The 22126-nt window shown below is 37.6% G+C and overlaps 1 protein-coding gene across 6 annotated transcripts in view; it reads right to left on the minus strand.

Moving 5' to 3' along the window:
- STXBP5 (syntaxin binding protein 5) overlaps positions 1-22126 on the minus strand; it is a 103983-nt gene that overhangs the window by 74755 nt on the left and 7102 nt on the right. For all 6 annotated transcript variants that reach the window (XM_053972652.1, XM_053972648.1, XM_053972651.1 and 3 more), the window contains exon 3: positions 622-703. In XM_053972652.1, coding sequence (XP_053828627.1) covers positions 622-703 — 82 coding nt within the window. The remainder of the gene's footprint in view (positions 1-621; positions 704-22126) is intronic.

Raw genomic sequence — 22126 nt, forward strand, 5'->3', positions numbered from 1 at the left:
TGTGGTCATATGTTGTTCAGCTCACTCATGTTTGGTTCAGTGCTATACTGAGAGGTGATGGGGAAGTAGCTTTTTCTAGTGTGTGCTCATTAGCTTCCTCATGTCCATCTCTGCAGAGAAATCAGGCAATGAACTGCTAATATCTGTGTGCTGACAAAGCTAGCAAGATCCATCTAAGAACCTGTCCCTAGCTCAAGAACAGCACTGCTGTCAGATCTCAGCTGCTACATCCCTAGAAACACACATCTGAAACTGAGGCAACATTATTCAGTTCATGTCTAAGTAACTCTATCAAAATAAAATTAACTACCTATTGAAATTTGTAGTATTATTGAAAAAGTACTTCACCACTTACAGGCATAACTTGGAATGTTCAAGGACATAAAAAGATATTCCTAGTTCTTGCTTATAGCAAAAGAGTACTCTAGTGACAAAGATATTTTCATGAGTTAGTCAAGCATTTTCCAAAACTAAAAAAATTAATTTTTTTATAATTGTTACTACAGTTTGCTATTTGTGCTACATCACTTTTATAAACTAACTTTAATGCTTGCTAAATGAAAAATTAAAGAAAATGTGCTCCACATCCTCTCTGAATTACACATAAATCGTATTACTAACCTCATTAATCAGGAACTGAAGTTGGATTACTGCAGCTCCACTGTCATGTTGACAGTAGCATTCAACTCCTGGCCGACCAAAGCTGGAATTAGGTCCATTAAGGAATAATTGTGGCATGTAACAAACAAAACAGACAGCATAACCAACATTTTCACTTTCACTAATACCACATTCACACAGGCTAACATCCTGCTTCTAGCTAGTGTCCTCAACATATCTAACCACACAGAGCTGAATAGTTACCAAAATAGTAATTTATAAATGCCACAAAGTAACACAAAGAAATTAAAAGACCAACCTTGAAATATAAAAATTATGTGTAAGTGCTTAACTTACAGAGATTTAAGGGATTCTTCATCATGAAGAACTTGAAGAATGATGAAGCAGTTATTTTAACAATGTTAAATATCAGGACTAGAATTAAAGGAAGTTAATCTAAATAACCATCATAAACAAATTATTACATTTTTCAAATGCCAAAGGATCTTTCTCTCCATTTAAACATAACTTAAGGATGAAAAGAGCTGGAAAATGCAAGGCACATTAAAAAAAATCTGCTGTGACAGAGAAGATCGGTAGTCAAAATATGGAGGAATCAATGGGAAATTATGCATAATGTAAATTTTCAGGATCTCTGTATCAAAACTTCCTGGATTCACACCAGCTATGAGATAGCAAAAGCTTGCTCCTTTTCACTCTCACACATAAATCAGTCCTATCCTTCCATAATGAATACTGATGGAAGCTGCAGCAAAACAGATTCTTTCACTTCTCCATACTTAATTCATTTTTAGTTGCAAACATTCTGTATTTTAAATGTAGTTATGCCCCTGCTTCTGATAAAAAATTAAGTTCTCCAACATCTAGGAGACTGAGCAGAAATAAGAGAGGAATTAAGCAAACTGATCAGTATTTCACCATCATTGTGTACCCAGGGTTTCTGGACTATAATTTGCCAGAGCTGAACACTTCTTGCTTTAAAGAAGCGCCTTAGCTTTAGGAAGAAATTATTCCAAAGCTTTATGCAAAACAGGGAATATATGTACAATTTTTTCTCTCAGTATATGCTAAAAATTAATAAAACAGTACAATTCCCACCCATTCTGCAATTGTCATTTACTGAGAAATTGCTGAACAAAACCAAAGCAGGTAATACGTGCATCCTCAAAAAACACGCGCATTCAGGCTACAGACAGTTGAAAGGCTGAAAAGACTATTAGGCTACATGCAAATCAAAACTCAAACACACCTCCTGCTCAGCCTCTAAATTGGTAAAATAAGAAAGTACAACAACAGCAGGGAGAAGTCTGCTCCAACACACTGCTATATTTTAACTTTTAAACTTGAATCACATTCCTCTAGACTAATGAATCTGCATAACATCCAGCTAAGTGGTGAGATATACACTAGACAGATGTTGAATAATCCACCAAATTTAATACCAGCTTTCTTCCCCAAACAGAATTAGTAATTTAATTCTGTTCTGCCATGGAAGGACTTTAAGAGTCAGGGAGCCTCACCTGGTTTTTTGCTTTTATTTTACATTTTTATCAATGAGTTTTTTTACAAAGACATTGCCTGTATTCCAGTCACAGTTTATAGCTTAAAAAAGAAAAAGAAGTGTGGAGAGGGTATTGTCCCCATAAACGATACCTTCCTACACAAACTCAGAATACTTTAAATGTGAAGTCATCGCTTTTACATTAACTATGGATTGACTAAACAATTTGCCAGACTGAAAAACCCTGCAAGTAATAAGTTTCAGAGCTGATTGCCTTCGGCCTTGCTCGCACATCTGCATTCGCTTGAATTAATAATTATTTGCACGAGTACACAAAACCTATTTTCAAATGCTTACAGGAATTGAATTTTAAAACTTGTTTATCTTCACTGACACAGGTAGTTTTCTAATAAAAGATTTTCCCAGTCCCTCCCTGGAACAATATTTTCCAACATAATTAAACCTTGTTTGTAAACCCGGAGTTTATTTGGAATAATATACTAAAGCTACCTTGCTTCAAAATAAGAGTAATATGACCCAGAAAAACAAGTCCATAGACTGCTCAAGTTACTTCTTCCTTCAAATTCTATTCCTCAGATGCTTTCTGCAAGCACTTCTGATGCTAATATTTCTGAAAGTACTGTTATAACTAGTCAGTAAAAATTTCATTCTTAAGAATATTTCAGTGATTCCTTAAACAAAAAATTCTTCCACATTTTCCAGGACACCTGAACCATTTTCAAGAAATCAGTAAATATGCAGCACTAGAAGTAAGATTACCCAAGTTTTAAATATTCAGAGCAAATCTCTCTTTGACAAATTAGTGCAAACCTCACATCCAGATGTGAAAATAGCTTGGCCTCTTCTATAGTGCTCGCTGTCATTAAAAATTAAAAAAAAAATAGTCCTTGCAGCTAGTCTTATTTAGTTCCTTTACTCAAGGATTATGTCATCTTCACTTTTTCACCTAGTAGCTAAAATTATTCTTCTCATCTCAAATTAATGTCATCCTCCTAACCAGCATTAATCTTCTTTTCTAAAGCAATGCAAAGCCTCCCAGTTTTGCGGGGTATGCTGAATTGAAAAAGCACGTCACAAAGGCTGACTGTAGAAGGATAATACAAGCCTGCTTCAGTACATGTGAAGCATTTCTCAACCACACAAAACAGGCAGCAGCCCAGGGAATGCAGTTTGCCCAAATCCACTGCATTTGTGTATGTGTGCTTTAGGCAAGAGAGCTCACTGTACTAAGCAGTGATCATCTACTACATCATCGTTCCCAGAACAGGCAAAAATTATAATGAATAATGACAAGATGAGCAAACGATTTTAATTTTGTAGACAGGAAAAACTCTATACCAAAGACCTTGGGTAGCTCTAGAGGAAATACTCTGCTCTGAGCAGTTTTCTAATCAAAGACCCATCCCTGCTCCTTCAATTCCAAGCAGCTTATTCTACTATTCCTGCTTCATCCCCGATTCAAAATATTGACAAATTGGATAAATTAATAGCTTCTAAACTGTACCTTTGAATATTGCTCCCATGTTCCCCACTGCCATTTGGAAATTAACCCTGGAAAACACTAGTATTTCATTGTCTTCACTGCATCTTTCTTGAGAAAACAAGAGACAACAGCTGTGCCTGAGAGAAGAAAAAGAGAACATTCTCATGTCCTAGCATTAATGCTCATTTTCATAACTGCTAGAAGTGCAGGTAATACACAACAAAATCACAGTATGACCTTAATATCACATAAGACTAAATTCACTTTAATTTATGAGAAAAACCAACATTTCCTAAAGGTATTTTTTCAAACAAGCTTCAGACCCAAGCTTCCACTTCAAGCATTTCTCTTAGCAATATGCAAGTTGTCTCCTTAAAAATACTCGTTTTTAAAGTGATTACCATTATTTATAGCTTAGCTACATGGTAGCAACAGTCAGTGCACATCTACCCTTAGAAATCACATTTGATAGAGAAAATTAATTCCATAATGTTAATGAAAGTCAGAGAAAACCAATTTTTTTTTTTTTTAATTCTTTAGTTACTCTAAGTAGAGCTAGGGAGTATCAGGGACAACTTCTTGACATCTGACATACAAGACAGTCCAAAATCCATAGCTATCAATTCAACCCTTAGCATAAGGCAATCATCAAAAAAATCACAGAATCATTTAGATTTAAAAAGACCTCTAAGTTAATAAAATCCAACCTTTGACCAATCACCACCTTACCAACTGGAGTATGGCTCTAAGTCCAGTCTTTTCCTGAACACCTCCAGGGATGACTCCACTGCCTCCCTGGGAAGCCCATTCCAATAGTTTAACAACCATTCCAAAGGTTTAATAACCTTTTCCATTATAGAATTTTTTCTGGTATTGAAACTAAACCTCCCCTGGCATAGCTTGAGGCTATGCTCTCTTGTGTTGTCATGAGTTGCCTGGGAGAAGAGGCTGACCCTCACTTGGCTACAGCCTCCTTCCAGGCAGTTATAGAGAATGGTAGAGTCTCCTAGGACCCTGAGCCTCCTTTTCTCCAGGCTAAACATACACGGCTCCCCCAGCTGCTCATCGTAGCACTTGCGCTACAGACCCTTCACCAGCCTCAATGCCCTTCTCTGGACATGCTCCAACACCTCAATGCCCTTGTAGTGAGGGGCCCAAAACTGAACACAGGATTTGACGTGTGGCCTCACCAGCGCTGAGTACAGGGGGACAGTCACTGCCCTGGCCCTGCTGGCCACACTGCTGCTGATACAGGCCAGGATGCCATTGGCCTTCCTGGCCACACGCTGGCTGATGTTCAGTTGGCTGTCAAAAAACACCCCCAGGTCCTTTCCCATTGCACAGCTTTCCAGCCACTTTTCCCCAAGCCTTCAGCATTGCACGGGGCTGTTGTGATTGAAGTGCAAGCCCTGGCACTCAGCCTTGTTGAACCTCATAGCACTGGCCTCAGTACATCGATTCAGCCTGTCCAGATTCCTCTGCAGAGCTTTCACCAGATCAACATTCCCATCCAACTTAGTGTCAACTCATTGAGGGTGCACTCGATCCCCTCATCCAGATCATGAGTAAAGATATAAAACAGAACTGGCCGCAACACTGAGGCCTGAGCACTTGTGACTGAACACCAACTAAATACAACACCATTTACCACCACCCTCTAGTCTGGTCATCCAGGCAGTTTTTAACCCAGCAAAGAGTCCACCTGTCCAACCCACAGGCAGCCAGTTTCTCCAGAAGAATGCTGCGAGAAACAGAGCCAAAAGCTTTACGAAAGTCCAGCTAGACACCATCCACAGCCTTGCCCCTCATGCATGACACCCAATTTCCTAAACTCAGCACTGGCTGGGCTTGACCCCTTGGCTCCCCTTTGACTGCTATGTGATCACACTCAAGATCACCTGTTCCAGAACCTTCCTGGACAGCAAAGTCAGGCTAACAGGCCTGTAGTTCCACAGATCCTTCTTCCAGCCCTTCTTGTGGACAAGAACACCACATTGGCCAACCTCCAGTTGTCCTTCCTGGATAGCCAGGACTGATGATAAATGATGGAGAGCAGCTGTGCGAGCTCCTCTGCCAGCTCCCTCAGTACACTTAGATGAATCCTATCCAGTCCCATAGACTTATGAGTGCCTAAATGGCTCAGCAGGTCACTAACTACTTCATCCTGGATTACAGGGGGTTTATTCTGCTTCCTGTCCCTGTCTTTCAGCTCAGGAGACTGGTTACCCTGAGGTATACACACACATTTATAATTTAAATTATTTTCCAAACTATCACCACACAGATATTTGCATTTTTTTTTATTACACTGTGATAAAAAGTCTTGATAATACAGCAAAGACAGACCAGGTACCAGATTTGCCACTGTTACAATAGCTCACGAGTATTAAGACAAAACTGAAACTGCAGCAGCTTTTAATATTCATTCCTAGATCCTTCTCAAAACTATAGCCGTAACACCTAACAGTCCTTAAACATTTGACAATTTTGACAAAAAAGATCATTGACTAGAGAAAGACACAAACCACTGATTTGAATTGCATACAAAACACTAAAACTAGTAGATCACTCAATGTATTCTTAGATATAGCACTCCACAGCATACAGCCCTCCAGGACTGCACAATATACCTGCATATTTTACTACAGTCAAGTATGTGTAGCAGTTTTTCACTTAATCAGACCCCGAATAATTAAAAATTATAAAAAAATAATTTTTATAACTGTATCTCACAAAATCTAATGAGTACTATTTCACATACATAACCTACAGCAACCATCTCAAAGAACAATCTGTCAAGACACAGTTATTTAGCAAGAAAGAGTTATTCAAAAAGTCAGAAAGTATTACAGTCAAACACTGTCTAGAAAATACACTTTGACCTTTCACATCCATGTACTACACATAATAATATATAATTTGTTCTTTTGGTGGCGGGGGGAGGATAAGGAGTGAGCAAGGGCAATAACAGGTACAACATTTTAAAAATTGATGTTAGATCCTATTACAAATATCATAGTAGTTTAACAGGATATAGCAAATTACTGCTGCTGTTTGCTATTGCTTTAGAACTTCCAGTGAAGTGATGACTAAACAATTGGCTGCAAGTTGAATTTCTCAGCTTCCAAATCAGCTACCAATAATATTCATTCCTGCATAAGTACAGATCAGCTTCCTGAAATATTCACTTGGCTTATAGAAAAATGCTCAACTCCTTTAAACATTAGAAGCCAAACGATTCCATGTTATCTTGCAAAGAAACCTATCTCAGACTGATAGAGTAAAAAGAAGCTGTTTTGAAAAGTACCAAAGTCTATAGATCTCCGCAAAAGTTGGTTACGTGGTTTTTGTATAAAGTAGTTGTAAAATTTTAAAGTACCAAGCCACCCTCTTTTGCCTCAATTTGCATGAGTTTTGTATTTTAAAATTAAACAATGCCTGAACTAGTCTGCATGTAAACTGATAGGGAACAGGTAGGGAGCAGTAACTAAAGTACACTTTTTAACAACAACAGACAGGGGTCAAAGCACTTTCTTAAACTTCAAAATTGCTTACATAAATATGTACAAATACAGCATTTCCCAAGCAGCTATGAAAAGTGCCAGCAAATTTTCTGTAAAGGCTGTATTTCATAGAATTTTCTCAGAGCTGCCAGTGAGAGGCAATCGTTCATTGGAACAAGATGTAATTGAGCAGTACAAATGCAAACAGGATTAAAAAAAAAAAAAACCCAAAAAAAAGATTTAAAATTAAACAAGAAACAAGATTGGTTTTAATGAAAAGTTTCTATATGTACAACTCACAGATAGCAAAGCATGCTATTAAACAAAGAGGTAAAAACATCAATTTAGACCAAACAAGAAAAAAACTAAAAAGACTACAAGCTTTCCTTGATTTTACTTACTTTACAGCTTTCTGATACAGGTTGTACTCCTTTAGTCTAAGACCTCTATTTCAGCACTAACAATGCAAAGAAGGTGACTAATCCAGTACTTTTTCTGGGTGGGATGGAAGAGAGCAGCAGAACACAAGGGTAAGCAACTTACAAATACTGGTTTCTACAACTACACAAGATGCAGTGAAATAGGTGGTAACTGCTAATTCAGTAAAGTTTTTCCAAAGGCTGCATTGTAAGAGTAAATCCAGGAAATAATTACCTATTTTTAAGAACTTCATCAAAATTCACAGGTAAAACCTTTGTATTCTGTTGCATGCTTCCAAGACCTGCTCACCTGTCACCCATTTAATCCAGTTTAGTTTCAAGTCAAATTTCAACATGTTATTACATACTATATCAGAATATTAATAATTAATCAGGCTTTTCCTCTTTACATGCATAGCTTCTTGGCCAAGAATAAAGACGGGCATTCTATGCTCCTAGAACTGAGGTGTACTTGGAATAAGAATGAAGTCTCTTCTCAGAGTCCAGATATTTTGTACAAACATTGCCAAAAGCAGCATTAACAAGTGTAATGTTCTAGAACTAGATGCTAAGTGAATTATATACTTATTTAATTTAGCTTATGAAAACATAAATAACCTTGGATATTATCTAATAAAAGGACAATTTAACATTTTCAAAGAACATAGCCAATCCTTACCCAATCAATTATTGTCTGTCATCACCTATTTCTGACTGTAAAGCATTTTGCTAGGTCCAAAAATCTCTCTTCATTCACACAGCACGACCTAAAATAGCTCCCTTAACTCTTGTCTGACAAGCAAAGTCTCTTCAGTTATTTCCACATCACCAACCATTAGATAGAAGTGACAGAAGACCAACTGTAATCACCAGTCATTCTATCTCAACTTTGTTCACATACAAGCCCATTCTCTAATCCTCCCCCCACAAACTTCATAGCAGTGAGTGTAGTCTCCTGAGCAGTTTTACTTGTACCTCATCAGCCCTTTACACCATTAGGGGTTATTTAAAATAAGACCACAGGTACTGTTACCACTCTTCATGCAGCCACTTTTACTCACTTGCTTTGATTAAGGCAGCAGAAAAAGCAGGTGACCTAGGCATAGGAAGAGGTCTTCTAGAAAATCTCAAATTAAAATGAAAGTTGGTCACATCTATGAATTTCTCCCCCAGACTTTGCTGTAGTTTCTCTCTCAGTACTGATATCAGCTCCTTCCTTTGGACACAGTTCTTTAACACTTGACTTTTGGATGAGGTTTAATCCACCCTTCTACTTCTCACACCATTTTGCATTGTAGTAATGATGGAAATTGTAGGAGGGGGGGTTGGGGAAGGCAGTCTAGGGTTGCCATGGGAAATAGCAGTTGTATGAGTTCTCCACCCCCTTTTGTAAGAGAATTGTACCCTCCCCTTGTCCTGTCAGTTATTGTTCAAGTCTGCCCCTTAGCCTAGAATCTTCTCTGTTCCACGTTTTCCCTTTGGTTCTTCCACCAAGAACACTCCTTTCCCTTTTCCCCACTGGTTAATGTTATATTTCCCCTCCCTTTAGCCTTTTCCCGATTGCTCCCTCGTATGCTAAACCCTCCTACCCTTACGCAGTTAAAAGAATCCTCACCCCGCCCCTCAGGGCTCTCGGAATCTGCCTCCCTTCTGCTCGTTGTCTCCCTGTCTGCCCCTTCTGCGACCCTTCAATAAACAAGCAGGATTTCAGCGGCCCGAGTGTCCCTCCCGTTCTTCTGGTGGACCCTCAGATGTACCAGCTATCCGAGCTTCGTGCCAAGTGGCTACAAGCCCCCACGGCTCGGCAGAAATAACTTCCTCTTCCCAACATGCTTCTGAAGAAAGTTTAATCACTGGAAGTTTTATCAATAGTGTAACACAGGTATACCATGTTTCTGCTTACATAGCTTTTTGAAGTAGTTACCAGCAAAGTCACTTGTTGAAGCACTAAGCAGGTCAAGGCTTACAAGTACCAACACTTCCATGGCCTGGGCAAGATGGAGAAATTTAGACCCCAAATCCAGGTGGCAGGTGCAAGTTTACCTCTTCTGTCTGTACCAAATTGATAGGACAATCTGTCCCCAGACTCATAGCAGTCTTTCAGCTATGAGCCTGGGGACAGACAAGCTGAAAGACCTTCCAAATATCCCATGTAATGTTCACAGGCACAGCATCACAAAAAGCTGCTATTGCTTTTTAAGTATTTCAGCTAGCAGTCTCTAAACTCTAGTAATTCAAACATAATGGAATAAATGGGTCTTGGGATAAAATTTCCCTCATCTGCTCAAAGCAGAAGCAGACACTTCTTAAATAGTATCATTCAAAATGACACTAAAAAATTGCTAAAATTAGCCTCAAGTGTGAGCAATCACAGCTATCCTTTAATTGCTACTTTAAGTATTTTGTAACTCTAAGACTGCTTTTCACTTCATCTTACCTTAAACCTCCTCCACTTCAGGTTCCACTTCAGCATAATTTTTAGTTTTGTGTATCACCAAAAAACTGAGAAACTTATTATTTCACTGTTATCAAAATAATGGCGACCATTTTATAGGTTTGTGCAAAATTACCACCACAAATGAAAACCAAGGTACAATTCCAAAAATTCAGTAGATGGCACTATTCCACAAAAATCAAGAGAGGAAACTATGTCCTCACATAAACAAGGGGTACCATGGAGCTAGAACTCTTATTTTAAATATTCAAAAACGAATGTCCACTCATTAGAGTACATTGCATTTTTTCATGCTTTTCATAGAACACGGAAAAATACATGCCAAAACATTAAAAGAAATTACTGTTTTGTGGAAATAAGTGTAATTTTACATAGCTATTTTACTTGATGAGGCATTTCTGCTATTATACAGAGCTGCACTTCACACCACAAAAATAGCTGCATACCAGTGTTGCAAAAAGTAATATTTTTATGGTTTGTATTTACCAGAAATCCAATTTGACACATAATATTAAGAGGTTGACATTGTCCCTAGAAGTTGCTTACACAACCTTAATTCACATCTCCTCAAATCCACGATGGTAATTTATTTTTAAAATTTAATGCACTAGCTCAGCATCAATTGTAAATGTTTTGCATTATTCAGCTTAATTTTTTTAAGTGTCAAAAAGATAAGTGGCCACTATCAGGATGATAGTGAAATTACCAGATATTAAAAAATGGCATTAAAACATGCATCTTCACTATTATTAAGTTGTAAAGCATAGCCCTAAAAATAACTCTACCCATTCCATCTTAACTGTTCTCTTAAAATTTGTTGCAGGTGCCACATTAAATCCTGTAGTTTGCTTCTTTCTCAGAGTACTTGAGGACTTCAGATGGGTCCTTTCCTTAACCCCAAGAAATGCACCACTGGACAGTGCCCAGAAGTTCCCACAGGAGTACAAATACAGAGCTACTGTTTTGCACAAGCTGTGAGTTTTAGAAACCCAAGGGTTTTTCTAAGTGCTGGGAAGAGGAAAATTCAAACAGTGTTATGGGATTTCCAAGAATCCAAGGCCCAATTTAAGACAACAACAAGATGGAATACAGATCATCAACAGAAAAAGCACAGTCCAAGGTACTTCTTCTGTACATCTTTCCTACAGTTTTTCCTAGTAGGTACTTTAACTACAAGATGGAGGGAAGGTATTACCTTGCAACTGTAGCCTTAGTGATTTTTTTCCCTGATACTTTAGAGGCTCTCCCCATCTCTTATTCACTTTACTTCCAGTGCTTGTCAGATTCCAAGTGATGTCTGATACTTCAGGCAGTGCTTATCTGCCCTGCTATTACAAGAATGTTTGGTTTACTAGCAGAACAAACAAATAATCTGAGTCTGAAGAGTTATTTCAATCAACTTTGACTAAAGAGAAAGAAATCTTCAGATAATACTTTTTCATAAATTTCATGAAAATATGAAACAAAAAAGAGTGGAGAAAGGAAGATGGAAAGAAGGGGAAAAAGCCAGATTAGACTCATATCCCATCCAAAGCATTACCTCAGTGTCCTAAAATACAGGCTCTTTGTAGTCACAGGAAGCACTTCAAGAGTTACAACACACATGTAATAGCACTACAAGATTGAGTCATACAGTAGCAAGTTTGACAGTGAAAATGTCTGTGTTTCCTCTAGATAAATTTATCCAAAATTATCCAAAATGTACTTCACATAGCTGAAACCATTCCAGTTCCAAAGGAACTTAAAAAGGTGCCATATACAGCAAATTGTTGCTTCGAGCCTCTCAAAGATACAGAGGGGCTACTGATGCTGTACAGAACTTTCTAGTTTCTTCCACAATCCTTCACCTTAACAGAAATATCTACCAATATTTCTGCATCATAAGACAGTCTTAATAAAAAATACAAGCACTGAAGGTTTATAGTAAGATCTCTGACTGATTGGGAGCAAGGAAAGGTTCAAGGCTTTGGGTTCGTAAAAAAACTTGAGCATTTATGTGCACTTCCTGCATAGTAAAGGAAAAGCTGCAGAAACAGTAGAGGTTTTCCTTTCCATAAAGCACTTCCATCTCCTTTACTACCACCCTGCTCCCCAGATACCAGAACACATTCACATTTCCAATGTTCCTCTCACCATTTTTACCATGGCAAAGAGAAGGCAATGTAAAGAGCAAGTCCGCACAAAGATATGCTAGAAGAAAAGTACAGCCAGATTCCTCAAAATTATTACCTACAAAGTGACTGTTGTTAAAGTACAAAACTAAGGAAGTTTCAACTCTTTTTCAAGCAACTTGGTTCCCACTGGAACATTCAGCAACACAGTTACACAAGAACTGCTTAGAAGAAAGTGAAATGGCTGCTGTTCAGTTAAAAGATAAAACCTACCAATTATGGATATTCCAAGAAAGTAACCTCGATCATCACCACTAGTCACAGTACTACCGCATATAGAAAATTTAAAAAGGAAAAAAATCACTTGCTGTTTGACGCAGACGATAACCACAGCCCAGAGCTTTACTGAGGTTTTAATGTTAAAGCCTGTAGTTACAGATGTCAAATACACAAGGTTTCCTACCTTCTCTATGGAAGTTTCCAGCTGTGAAAAAGGGCACTTCAGAAATGCCATTACATGAAAATATCCAAGGGCTCACACAAAAGAAAAGCATTGTCTGGAGCAGGACTCTTCATCTAACCTCAAGATAATTTCTAAGCACCAAATCCAGATAAATTCAGACACGCTTTGAGTCAGAACTTCCATTTATGCAGTGCACTTCAATGTTTAATGTTTTTTGATTAAATACTTGGTTTAATGTTTTGAGTGTCAGAAGCTTTTTCTACTCATCAATAGATAAAATGAAATTAATTAATTTTAGAAGTTCACTTCTATAATGCCTTCCATCAAAAATCTGAGAGGAAAACAGATTTAATTGTCAGCCAGCTACAACTCACTAGAAGCTGTAAAATGTGTAAGTTTTATGTATGCTCTGCATGGTGAGGAATAAAAACCACATGAGGCTCAAATATAAGATGGAACATCTGAGCTGATATGTGTCAGACAAGTCACCTGAGGTGCTCCTCGAACATTTACTAGAGGAAAAAAAAAAAACCCAAACACGGGGGAAAACTACTGTTTCCAACATTTCACTAGAAAAGTTTGATGAATATATACTGCCTTTATAAGGTACTGTTTAAAGTTTATTTCTTCTTTCAAATGTCAGCAGCATAGCAGAATGGCAATGAAACAGGAACAAATAATCCCATTGTATATTTACAGTGTCCAATAACTCTGTGTGAATTTAAAAAAATTAAAAAAAAAACAAACAAAAAACAAACAAACAAACAAACAAACAAAAAAGAAGAACATTAGACTTCCTGATGGTAATGAACTCCACCAGAACAAAATTCAAGCCACATATGTATTAAGAGAAAAAGCTAAGAAACCTTTTCCAGTTAACTGCATGGAGATTCACTTCAGTTCTTTGAAATGTAATAAATCTGAAAGTGTTTCACCTGCAAAGCATCCCTACTTCTTTTGTAACAAAGGACTATAAAAGTTCCCAATTGATACATTAAGCACTGCAACCTGAAGTTTCAATACTACTCATTTTTCCCTCACACATGCAGTCTGCTCAACTCCCTAAACTTCACAAGTCTTCAGAGAACTAGTGGTCTTCAAATTCACTGTCAGGACAAAGACATTTCAACACAATCAAGCCTTACCTCTCTTCATAAACCACATCCATGCACAAACTTGATCCTCTTGAAGCACAGACGAGTTAAATCATTCACCCCAGATCACCAGAGACGTAGAATAATTACATTCCTGAAAACTATTAATGGACAAAGGCTACAGTTAATTCTACTAGAAAAAGCACTATACTATAAAGCACACCTGAAAAACTAAGATAAGTATTTTTTAAGGATTATTTTCTGAAAAAAAAGAAACCAGAAAAGATGCTGAAAAATTTAAAGATTATATTTTAAAGGAAAAGTAGGAATTATTTCTATTATCCAACAATTTGTAATAAGAAAAAACAGCAACTATAAAAGAAACAATATAATCTCCTTGAATAAAAATGAAGGAATAAATATTTATTAGTGGCCTGTTGCAAAAATCCAGGATGAAACCTATTTTACTGAAAACCACCGTGATAAACTGATACATGTATTCCAGTCTAACATCAAGAAAATTAGTACACTGAATGGCATTTATTAGTAGTCATTAAAAAAAAAAGACAGCCAGAGATCTAATATACCAAATAATAGCTGTGAGCAGCACTGAGCTACTAAGATACTTTAGATTGCTAAATATGTTTAAAAGTTGCTGTTAGGAGCTGAAAATTATATTTTTATAGCAGTTCACTATCATTCATACAGAATGTACTTACACTGATCATCTTTACATATTGTCCATTAAAACACTAAGACAACGCTAACAAGTATGCAGAACTGAGTTTAATTTCATCATAAGTGAACTTCCCCCAAATTAACTACAGTTGTATAATTTACAGTTATTGTCTGTACTACAGCAAATAAACACAGGTAGAGAATCCTCTGGTATTCTGAAACTTTTAGGGTGGTATTTTTGTAGAATGAACTATAAGAAAAAAGCTTTCAAACTATGCTTTTTAATATTTTACCTGTATTGTAATCAAAGACTGCATAATTCAAGTTTGACATGAAATACAATTTCAGAAATATTTTGCAAGAATGGTCTCTTTGTATGAGTCTTTCTACAGCAAGTGAGATTACACTCCTAGAAATGCCAGTCCATTACTCAGTATATGAAAATAGCAAGCATTAGCAGTATCTTCTTTGTCAAATTGGTTACAATTACTCTGGTAGCACACTGTGACCATTGGGTAATGGCACAGAGTAGCATTTCTCGTTTAAAACTTACTCAAGGGCATTGTTTTCTGAACTTGCCCAGCACTGTGTTCTCATTGCAACAGTAACTTCCCCTGCAAACAAAAAATTGAAGGCAGAGAACATCATCAGATCCCAGCGTGATCATCACACTCCCATCTGCACAACAGCTTCCTTGATACACTTACCATTACACCACTTCAGCAGTCTTGGCATTTTACTTTTTATCATTCCATTAATACATTTTCATCAACTGTTCAGGCATCTCAATTTTCAGCTTTAGTAGCAAAGAGGTTTCCTTACTGACAAGGAAAGAGAAGAGCTAAGAAAATTATAAGTTGTGTCCAGAAAATGATAACAATATTTAGTACTGAGTTGAAATGAAGACGTGCTTCTGGTCATATGCTATGATATAAAATTGCAGTTTCTAACTATTTTGAAACCAAACTTCATTGTCAGCATTATCCAATGTGCTGCTTCCTTCACTGGGAATTGCCGAGAGAAAGAACAGATCATCAAAAGTCAATAAAGTTAATTTGGAAAATGCCACTTCCTCCCTACTTTTTTTTCCTTAAATCCAGAACACCATTTATTTGATCTGGAAATTATTGCAGAGAATACACCGGGGGAAAAAAAAGTTCCTTTAAACTGCCAGAGTTCAAATGTAGTTTTTGTCCTTTGCTACTCAGGTAAGGAACAGGATTGTATAAGTTAACTCCTGCTGCCTCTCCTCTAAAATATGTATAAATCAATTTTTTTCCTTTTTTTTTTTTTTTTTTTTAACTAACCCTTTGATTATTAACATAACTGAGACTATATTCACAATACTTTCATGGACCAGGTCTGTAAGAAAACAGGTATAACATCCTAGGCGGCCATATGTACTGAGGGCAATTGAAAAAAAATGTGGACCTATACCTTTGTTTAGTTTTTTTTTTTTTAAACTAAAGATAGAGAAGCACAAAAGTTTAAGAAAATGGTAGTATTCTTTGTCAGTGGCTGTTACTTGAGCTCTATTTCCTTTGACCAAAAGCCCTTATGAAAACATGGGGACATGACTAACAAAGCAATTACTAACTGCTTTCGACATGTAGGCTACCTGATAGCTCTCCTTCCTGGTGAGTGTTAGTAACTCACCAGGATGTTCTAAAAGGCTGTATTTCCCATTATTATTTTAAAGAATGAGGGGATATTAACCATGCTAGCTTTTTTTTTTTTTTTTTTTTTTTTTTTTTTTTTTTTTTGTGATTTTCCTTTGTATCTGACATTCAGGGGTGGCTGTGGAGGTAATCTTACTGCATCAGTTTACTACACAGATTTGGAACACATATAAAAGGGAATGCCAGGCAAGTTATTGTTTTGCAGTCCATTCTCCATATTAATAAGCATCACTAAAGCTTAGGAACTGTAACTCTAACAGTTGAACCTACATTACAAAGTCCAGTTAAGAATGTTTTTCAATTGTGAGGATGAACATCTGCTCTGTTTAACAAGGTAGTATGACTGGATAGAGCATATGCTAAAAAAAATTAAGGCACGCTAATACTATCAACTGAACATTAAGTGCTCACAAAAAAATTAGTATTCCATCTTTTTCCCTAATGACCAAGTTGGAAAATGCAAATAGGTCCATCTGCTGCTACTGACAAGGAATCATTGTTACTAGTTGGGAAAGAGGGAGGGCCTATAGTAGAAATTTATTAAAAACATTGGACACCAGATGGATTACCTCTTTAGTTGGCTACTCTTGAAGTGTTACATTTATCATTATTATGTGAACCAAAAATCTAATAAGGTTACTTGTACACATACAGAGTACAAGCCAGACACCAGCTTCAAGAGGCTAAAAAAACCCTGCTTAAATAATATGAATCACACAAAATAAAATAATAGCTCATTAAGCAGAAGTACAAACATATGGCTTCATTTGGATCCGCACCCTCTCTTTAGTTCCCTGGCTTACAAAGTTCCAAAGTTAAATTCCTGTGGAGTTTATATGACAATATAAAGCAGGAGATGACAACTAATTCTTGGAGAATCTGTGAGAGATACCTCAGAAAAGGGCGAGTTTGATCTACAGCTTTCTTGGTGGAGAACCTAGCCTCCATTCTCCAGCAGCACTCCTTGAAAAAGCACTGTGCGGTTTGAGGGGGATGGGCTAAAGACATACTGTGAACCATTATTATATCAATCCTAGAAGAAAATTAAACTTCAGGTTTTCTAAACCTAAATCAGGTTTTGTTACTACCTTTTTTAAGGTGTTCATGAAACTAAATTAATTTAGTAAAACCGGCAAATAAAGTAGCCTTGACTTATTTCTATCAAGCTGTAAACTCTTCTCTGTACAACAGCAATCAAATAATTGATTTGGCAAACTGCAACACTTCAGACTGCCCTTTTTCACATATTACAAGATCTGCATCATTATTATTACAAAAACTTCTGGTTTTATGTTTTGAAGAAGCCATCTGGACACAAACCTGAGTCATGTGCTCTAGCAGGGTCTGTTTGAGTGGGGGAGATGCACTAGATGACCTCCTGTGGTAACATCCAACTTTACCCATTCTGTGATTCTGTGAACCTGGCATTCCTGAAAAGCACTTTATTTTCTATACTTGCAGACACACATTTCTAGTTCCACCTACTTTCACTATTCTTGGCACTTGAAATAGAATTCATTTAGAATATAATATTTATTTTTTATAATACTTAGAATACCTCTAAGTAACTGGAAAAAAAAAATCTCAAAACTTTCAAGTAAAAATCCGTAAGTTTAAAACTATTTAATCTTAGCATTAAGCATACTAAGACTATGGATGGAAGACTGTGCAGGACCTACTCCTGATATTGATAAAAAATTTACTAATACAGTATTAAAATCAAACTTAATTCAGCAATTGATATAGTTGCCTCAATACAAGCACTATCAATAACTAGATTTTTTGTTTAAGCAAAGCTTAGGGATTCAAAATACACTGAATCATTGCATAAAGTGAACAAGTTAAAATAAGTAGTACATAGACCAAGGATGTCCTCCAGTTGTGAAGATCTTGACACAAAGCTAGTTTTAGAATTTCTTAAAAGGAGAGATTTTAAAGTGGAAGACAAAATGGTTCTCATTTGTGTCAGTCTTAAACTGAACATCATTGTTCCAGAACTAAACAACAGCCACAGAAAAAGTAATTTCATAAATACATTGTAAAAATCACAAGGAATCAGGATTCAGTATGAGTCCCCAGATCCTGACAGAACTGCTACATATTTTAGAAATTTACTAAATAAGGCATTATACCACTCTACCACTCCTCCTTCCAAAATATTTCTGTTTCAACTGTTTCCAAGACCTTAATTATTTTAATGTGTCTAAATCCAGTGATACAAATACCACTGACAGAGATACAAATTATGTCATTAGACAATCACCTGTATTTGCACTGAAAGTCAACAGCCGTGGTAACTTAGTGCTTCCTTTGATAAACACACAAGCTATACAATTACCCAGTAGCTTATGATAGAAACGTTGACATGAATGGGGCCATTAAGTTATCAGGAATTCTAGGAGGCTGCACTTGACTGGCATTCAACTACCAATTACAATAGCACAACTGAAACTTATGGGTCAGCAAAACAAGGGAACTCCCAAAGTTGCTGGCAGACAGCACACAGGCAGTGGGTATGCAATGCGGTTTTGCCTCAGAAGTAACACAAACCTATTCCCCAGGCTGGCAAACAAATTACTACATGTCAAAGAACTACATCTCTGGGAAAGCAGAGTCTTGTCTACTTAATGAGATGAACTTAGCAGGATCAAGAACCACAATTTTTCAAAAAAACTATGATCAGTTTGATGGTACACTTTAAGATAGGCACATTGAGAGCAGGAACAGGAAGAAGGAAGACCCAACAGATTAAAGACCTACCACAGTATTAACTCTTTCAAAACTATTAGGTACTCCAATATTTTTCAAAATGTAAAACCATTACCAGATAGCTAAGATCAAGGGCAAAGTGAACTATTCCCAAAATCCATGTCCTGCAGTTCTGTTTATCTTCATATTGAATGTAACAATTTGCAAGTTTTGTTCTGTTTCTCACTGAGGTTCTACATAGATAAACCAACTTCTAGTCACCTTAAATTTACTGTGTAAGAATACTTACCTTTGCCTTTTGAAACCTTTGTACAACAAAGGGACCTAGACACTTAGAAGTCTAATGCAGTTACAAAATTTCTGTCAAACAAAGTTTCGTAAGAAAGGGTTTGCAACCTTGATTTGTGCCTTCATGCTTTCTTTATCACATCTCAAATCTTAAGCTGCTTCTACTCTTCCAGATGTGACTTGACTAAAACTGTTCATGTCATCTCCTGCAGCAATAATGCTACTTCAGTTCTAAAAGCCATTCCACAGTGATCAAGAAAAAACAAATCTAGTAAAATGCCAAATTAAGATCTTAGTGAATTGAGCAGCATACCACAAGTCTGAAAGCCTAAGCTGGGCTCCAGCCATCCAATGTCCTCTTACAGTTTAGCCTAACCTCATCAGGTCACACGATCCATGTATCACCTCCGTGTTTCACAAATAGCAAAGTGGTACAAGGAAGCAAACTATGCTAGTGCTACAGTAACCTGCAGCCTTACAAACTTTGCTTCCAAATACTTCCTTCCCCAGGTTCACCATGACCCAGCAAGTTTGAAGCTGTAAGACTATATCCATTAAGTTTCTGCTCTGTCAGTAAAATACCTAGAGGGAAGTTTTCTTCGTACATTTTTGTAGATTATAGTATGAGTTTCAATACAGTTATACTTCAGGTATTCTTGAACAAAAGGAATTACTAACAGAAGTTGCATTAGTAAAATCAAAGTATATGCAATAACACTCCCAAATGAAAGACCTGCTGCTTCCCCACAGCCACAGTTGCCACAGCGTGGCCCTACCTGGAGTCCCTTCAGAGATAAACCTGCTTTAACATGGCTTTACCCATGTCTGCAGTCCTTCCAGGGGAATACCTGCCCACATGTGGGATTATCCATGGCCACACACTTTCAGGTGCTCCAGCATGGATTTATCCACAGGCACTGATGCGTCAGTATCTGCCTGCTGCAGCACAGACATATCCCTGGGCCTCCATCCCTTCAGAGGTATTCCTGCTGCTGTACTGTCACAACCACAGCCACTTCCAGATTGTCCTGATTGACACAGATCCACCTGCTCCCACGTGGACTCATCCATGGGTCAGGTCCCTTTGACTGAAGCTCACAGCACAGTCCCAGCCAGCCGGGCCAGCAGCACAGACACACAGCGAGTCCCTGGCCACCTGCCAGCCTGGCACATCCCACTGCTGTTATCACAGTGTTCCCAGGCACAGCACAGTGAGGTGATAAAGCAGCACAGCAGCAGCGACAGCAAAAGCCAGCCACTAATGAGCACTGGACCCTAATGTACAGTCAGGCAAGCAAGGCTCCTGACAAGCACCTGCCAATTAATAGCTAATCAGCAATTACAGCTATACATTCAATCTAGCACATTCCCGTCAAACCTGTCATTATCTCAAATCCTTTGAGCTGCACATTGGTGTCATAAAGGATTGTTGCAGTTTAACCCCATCTGGCAACTAGGCTCCACACAGACACTTGCTCACTGCCTCCAGTGAGATGGGGAAATAAAATTGGAAAAGAGAGAAAATTCACAGTTTGAGATAAAGAATGTTTAATGGACAAAGCAAAAACCACCCAGCAGCACACAAGCAAGGCAAAACAAGGAATTAATTCACTGTTTCCCGTGGGTGGGCTGGAGCCACCTCCAGGAAAGAAGGGCTCCATCATGTGTAACAGTGACTTGAGAAGGCTAATGTCATCACTTCAAACACCCTTTCCTCCTTTTTTTTTCCAGTTTTATATCCTGAAAATGACACCATATGGTATAGAATATCCTTTGGGTCAGCTGTCCTGGGCTATGTCCCCTCCCAACTACTTGTGCACACCCAGGCTGCTCATTGGTAGGGTGGGGTGAGAGGCAGAAAAGTCCTTGGCTCTGTATAAACTCTGCTCAGCAATAAGAAAAACATCCCCGCATTATCACAACTGTTTCCAGCACAAATCCAAAACACAGCCTCATACAGCTACTGTGAAGAAAACTAACTTTACTCCAGCCAAAACCAGCACACTAAGTTTCCCAACAAGTAAAACCACAGATTTAAAAAGAACACCATCCTATTTATTATAAAGAATTCAGTCAAAGCTTTCTCTGTGTAGGAGTCAGTTGTTTTAATTCCATGCACTTTTAGAAGATACATGCCTCACCATGCCATTTTGGCCCTATTTCATTTCAGAACACCCAAAAGTAGCTGATTTTCTTCATTTAGAGGATGGGAATTTTTCGCTAAGATAACAATAGCCATGTGAACAAAGTGCTGGATGATATGACAAGAAATGCAGTGTTACAAGAAACGGAAATGTGACAAGATTAACATATGCTTTAAGCAAAGTAGTTTTCCTGTTTGAACTACTTTGTGTGAACTGAGTGGCAAGGTAGACAACAAACATTTTAGTAATAATAAATAATCAGTGTGTCTCTAAATGACACTACTGCAATATTTTTAATAGCTTTACAAAGAACTCTTCCCAAAACAGGCATATTTTTTTTTTCAAAGTCCGGAACACCAGTGACAAGGGTTGAGACCATTTTCTTCAGTGTACAAATGCCAAAAGACCCTGACCATCCACGAAAGAGTAATTCAGTTCAAATTTGGTGTGTTCACAGAATCAACAGAATTACAGAGTAATTTAGGTCAGAAAGGGTCACCCAGCTTCATCTGGTTCAGCATCCCACTTGAAGATGTGCCAACATCAGTTGGATGCTCAGTTGTTTACAAAACTGATATCTTTGCATACTCTAAACAACTCCAGCCACTGTCCTACTGCCAGTGTAGAGCTACTATAGAGAAGAAAGAACAAGTATAGAATTACTTCAATAAAAAAATACCCAAAAAGCAAAAACCCCAACACACAAATATCTCAAGCTGATATTTCCATAAGGAGCAAAATCAGTCAGACTGCCTTGCAAAGTCTGAATGATCCAAAGGAGAAATAATTTTAATGGCTATAATCACATCACAACTTGGAAATACTATTTTGTTAGAGCTTCAGAGAATTCACCAAATTGCTTGAATTTTGTAGCATACATCTACAGCAAAGCTATCCAGATGCTGCAACAAGCACTTCATCAGAAACTGACTGCATGGAACCACATACCCAGGCTTT

The sequence above is a fragment of the Vidua macroura genome, chromosome 3 (genome assembly GCF_024509145.1).
Source record: "Vidua macroura isolate BioBank_ID:100142 chromosome 3, ASM2450914v1, whole genome shotgun sequence".
Taxonomy (NCBI): Eukaryota; Metazoa; Chordata; class Aves; order Passeriformes; family Viduidae; genus Vidua; species Vidua macroura.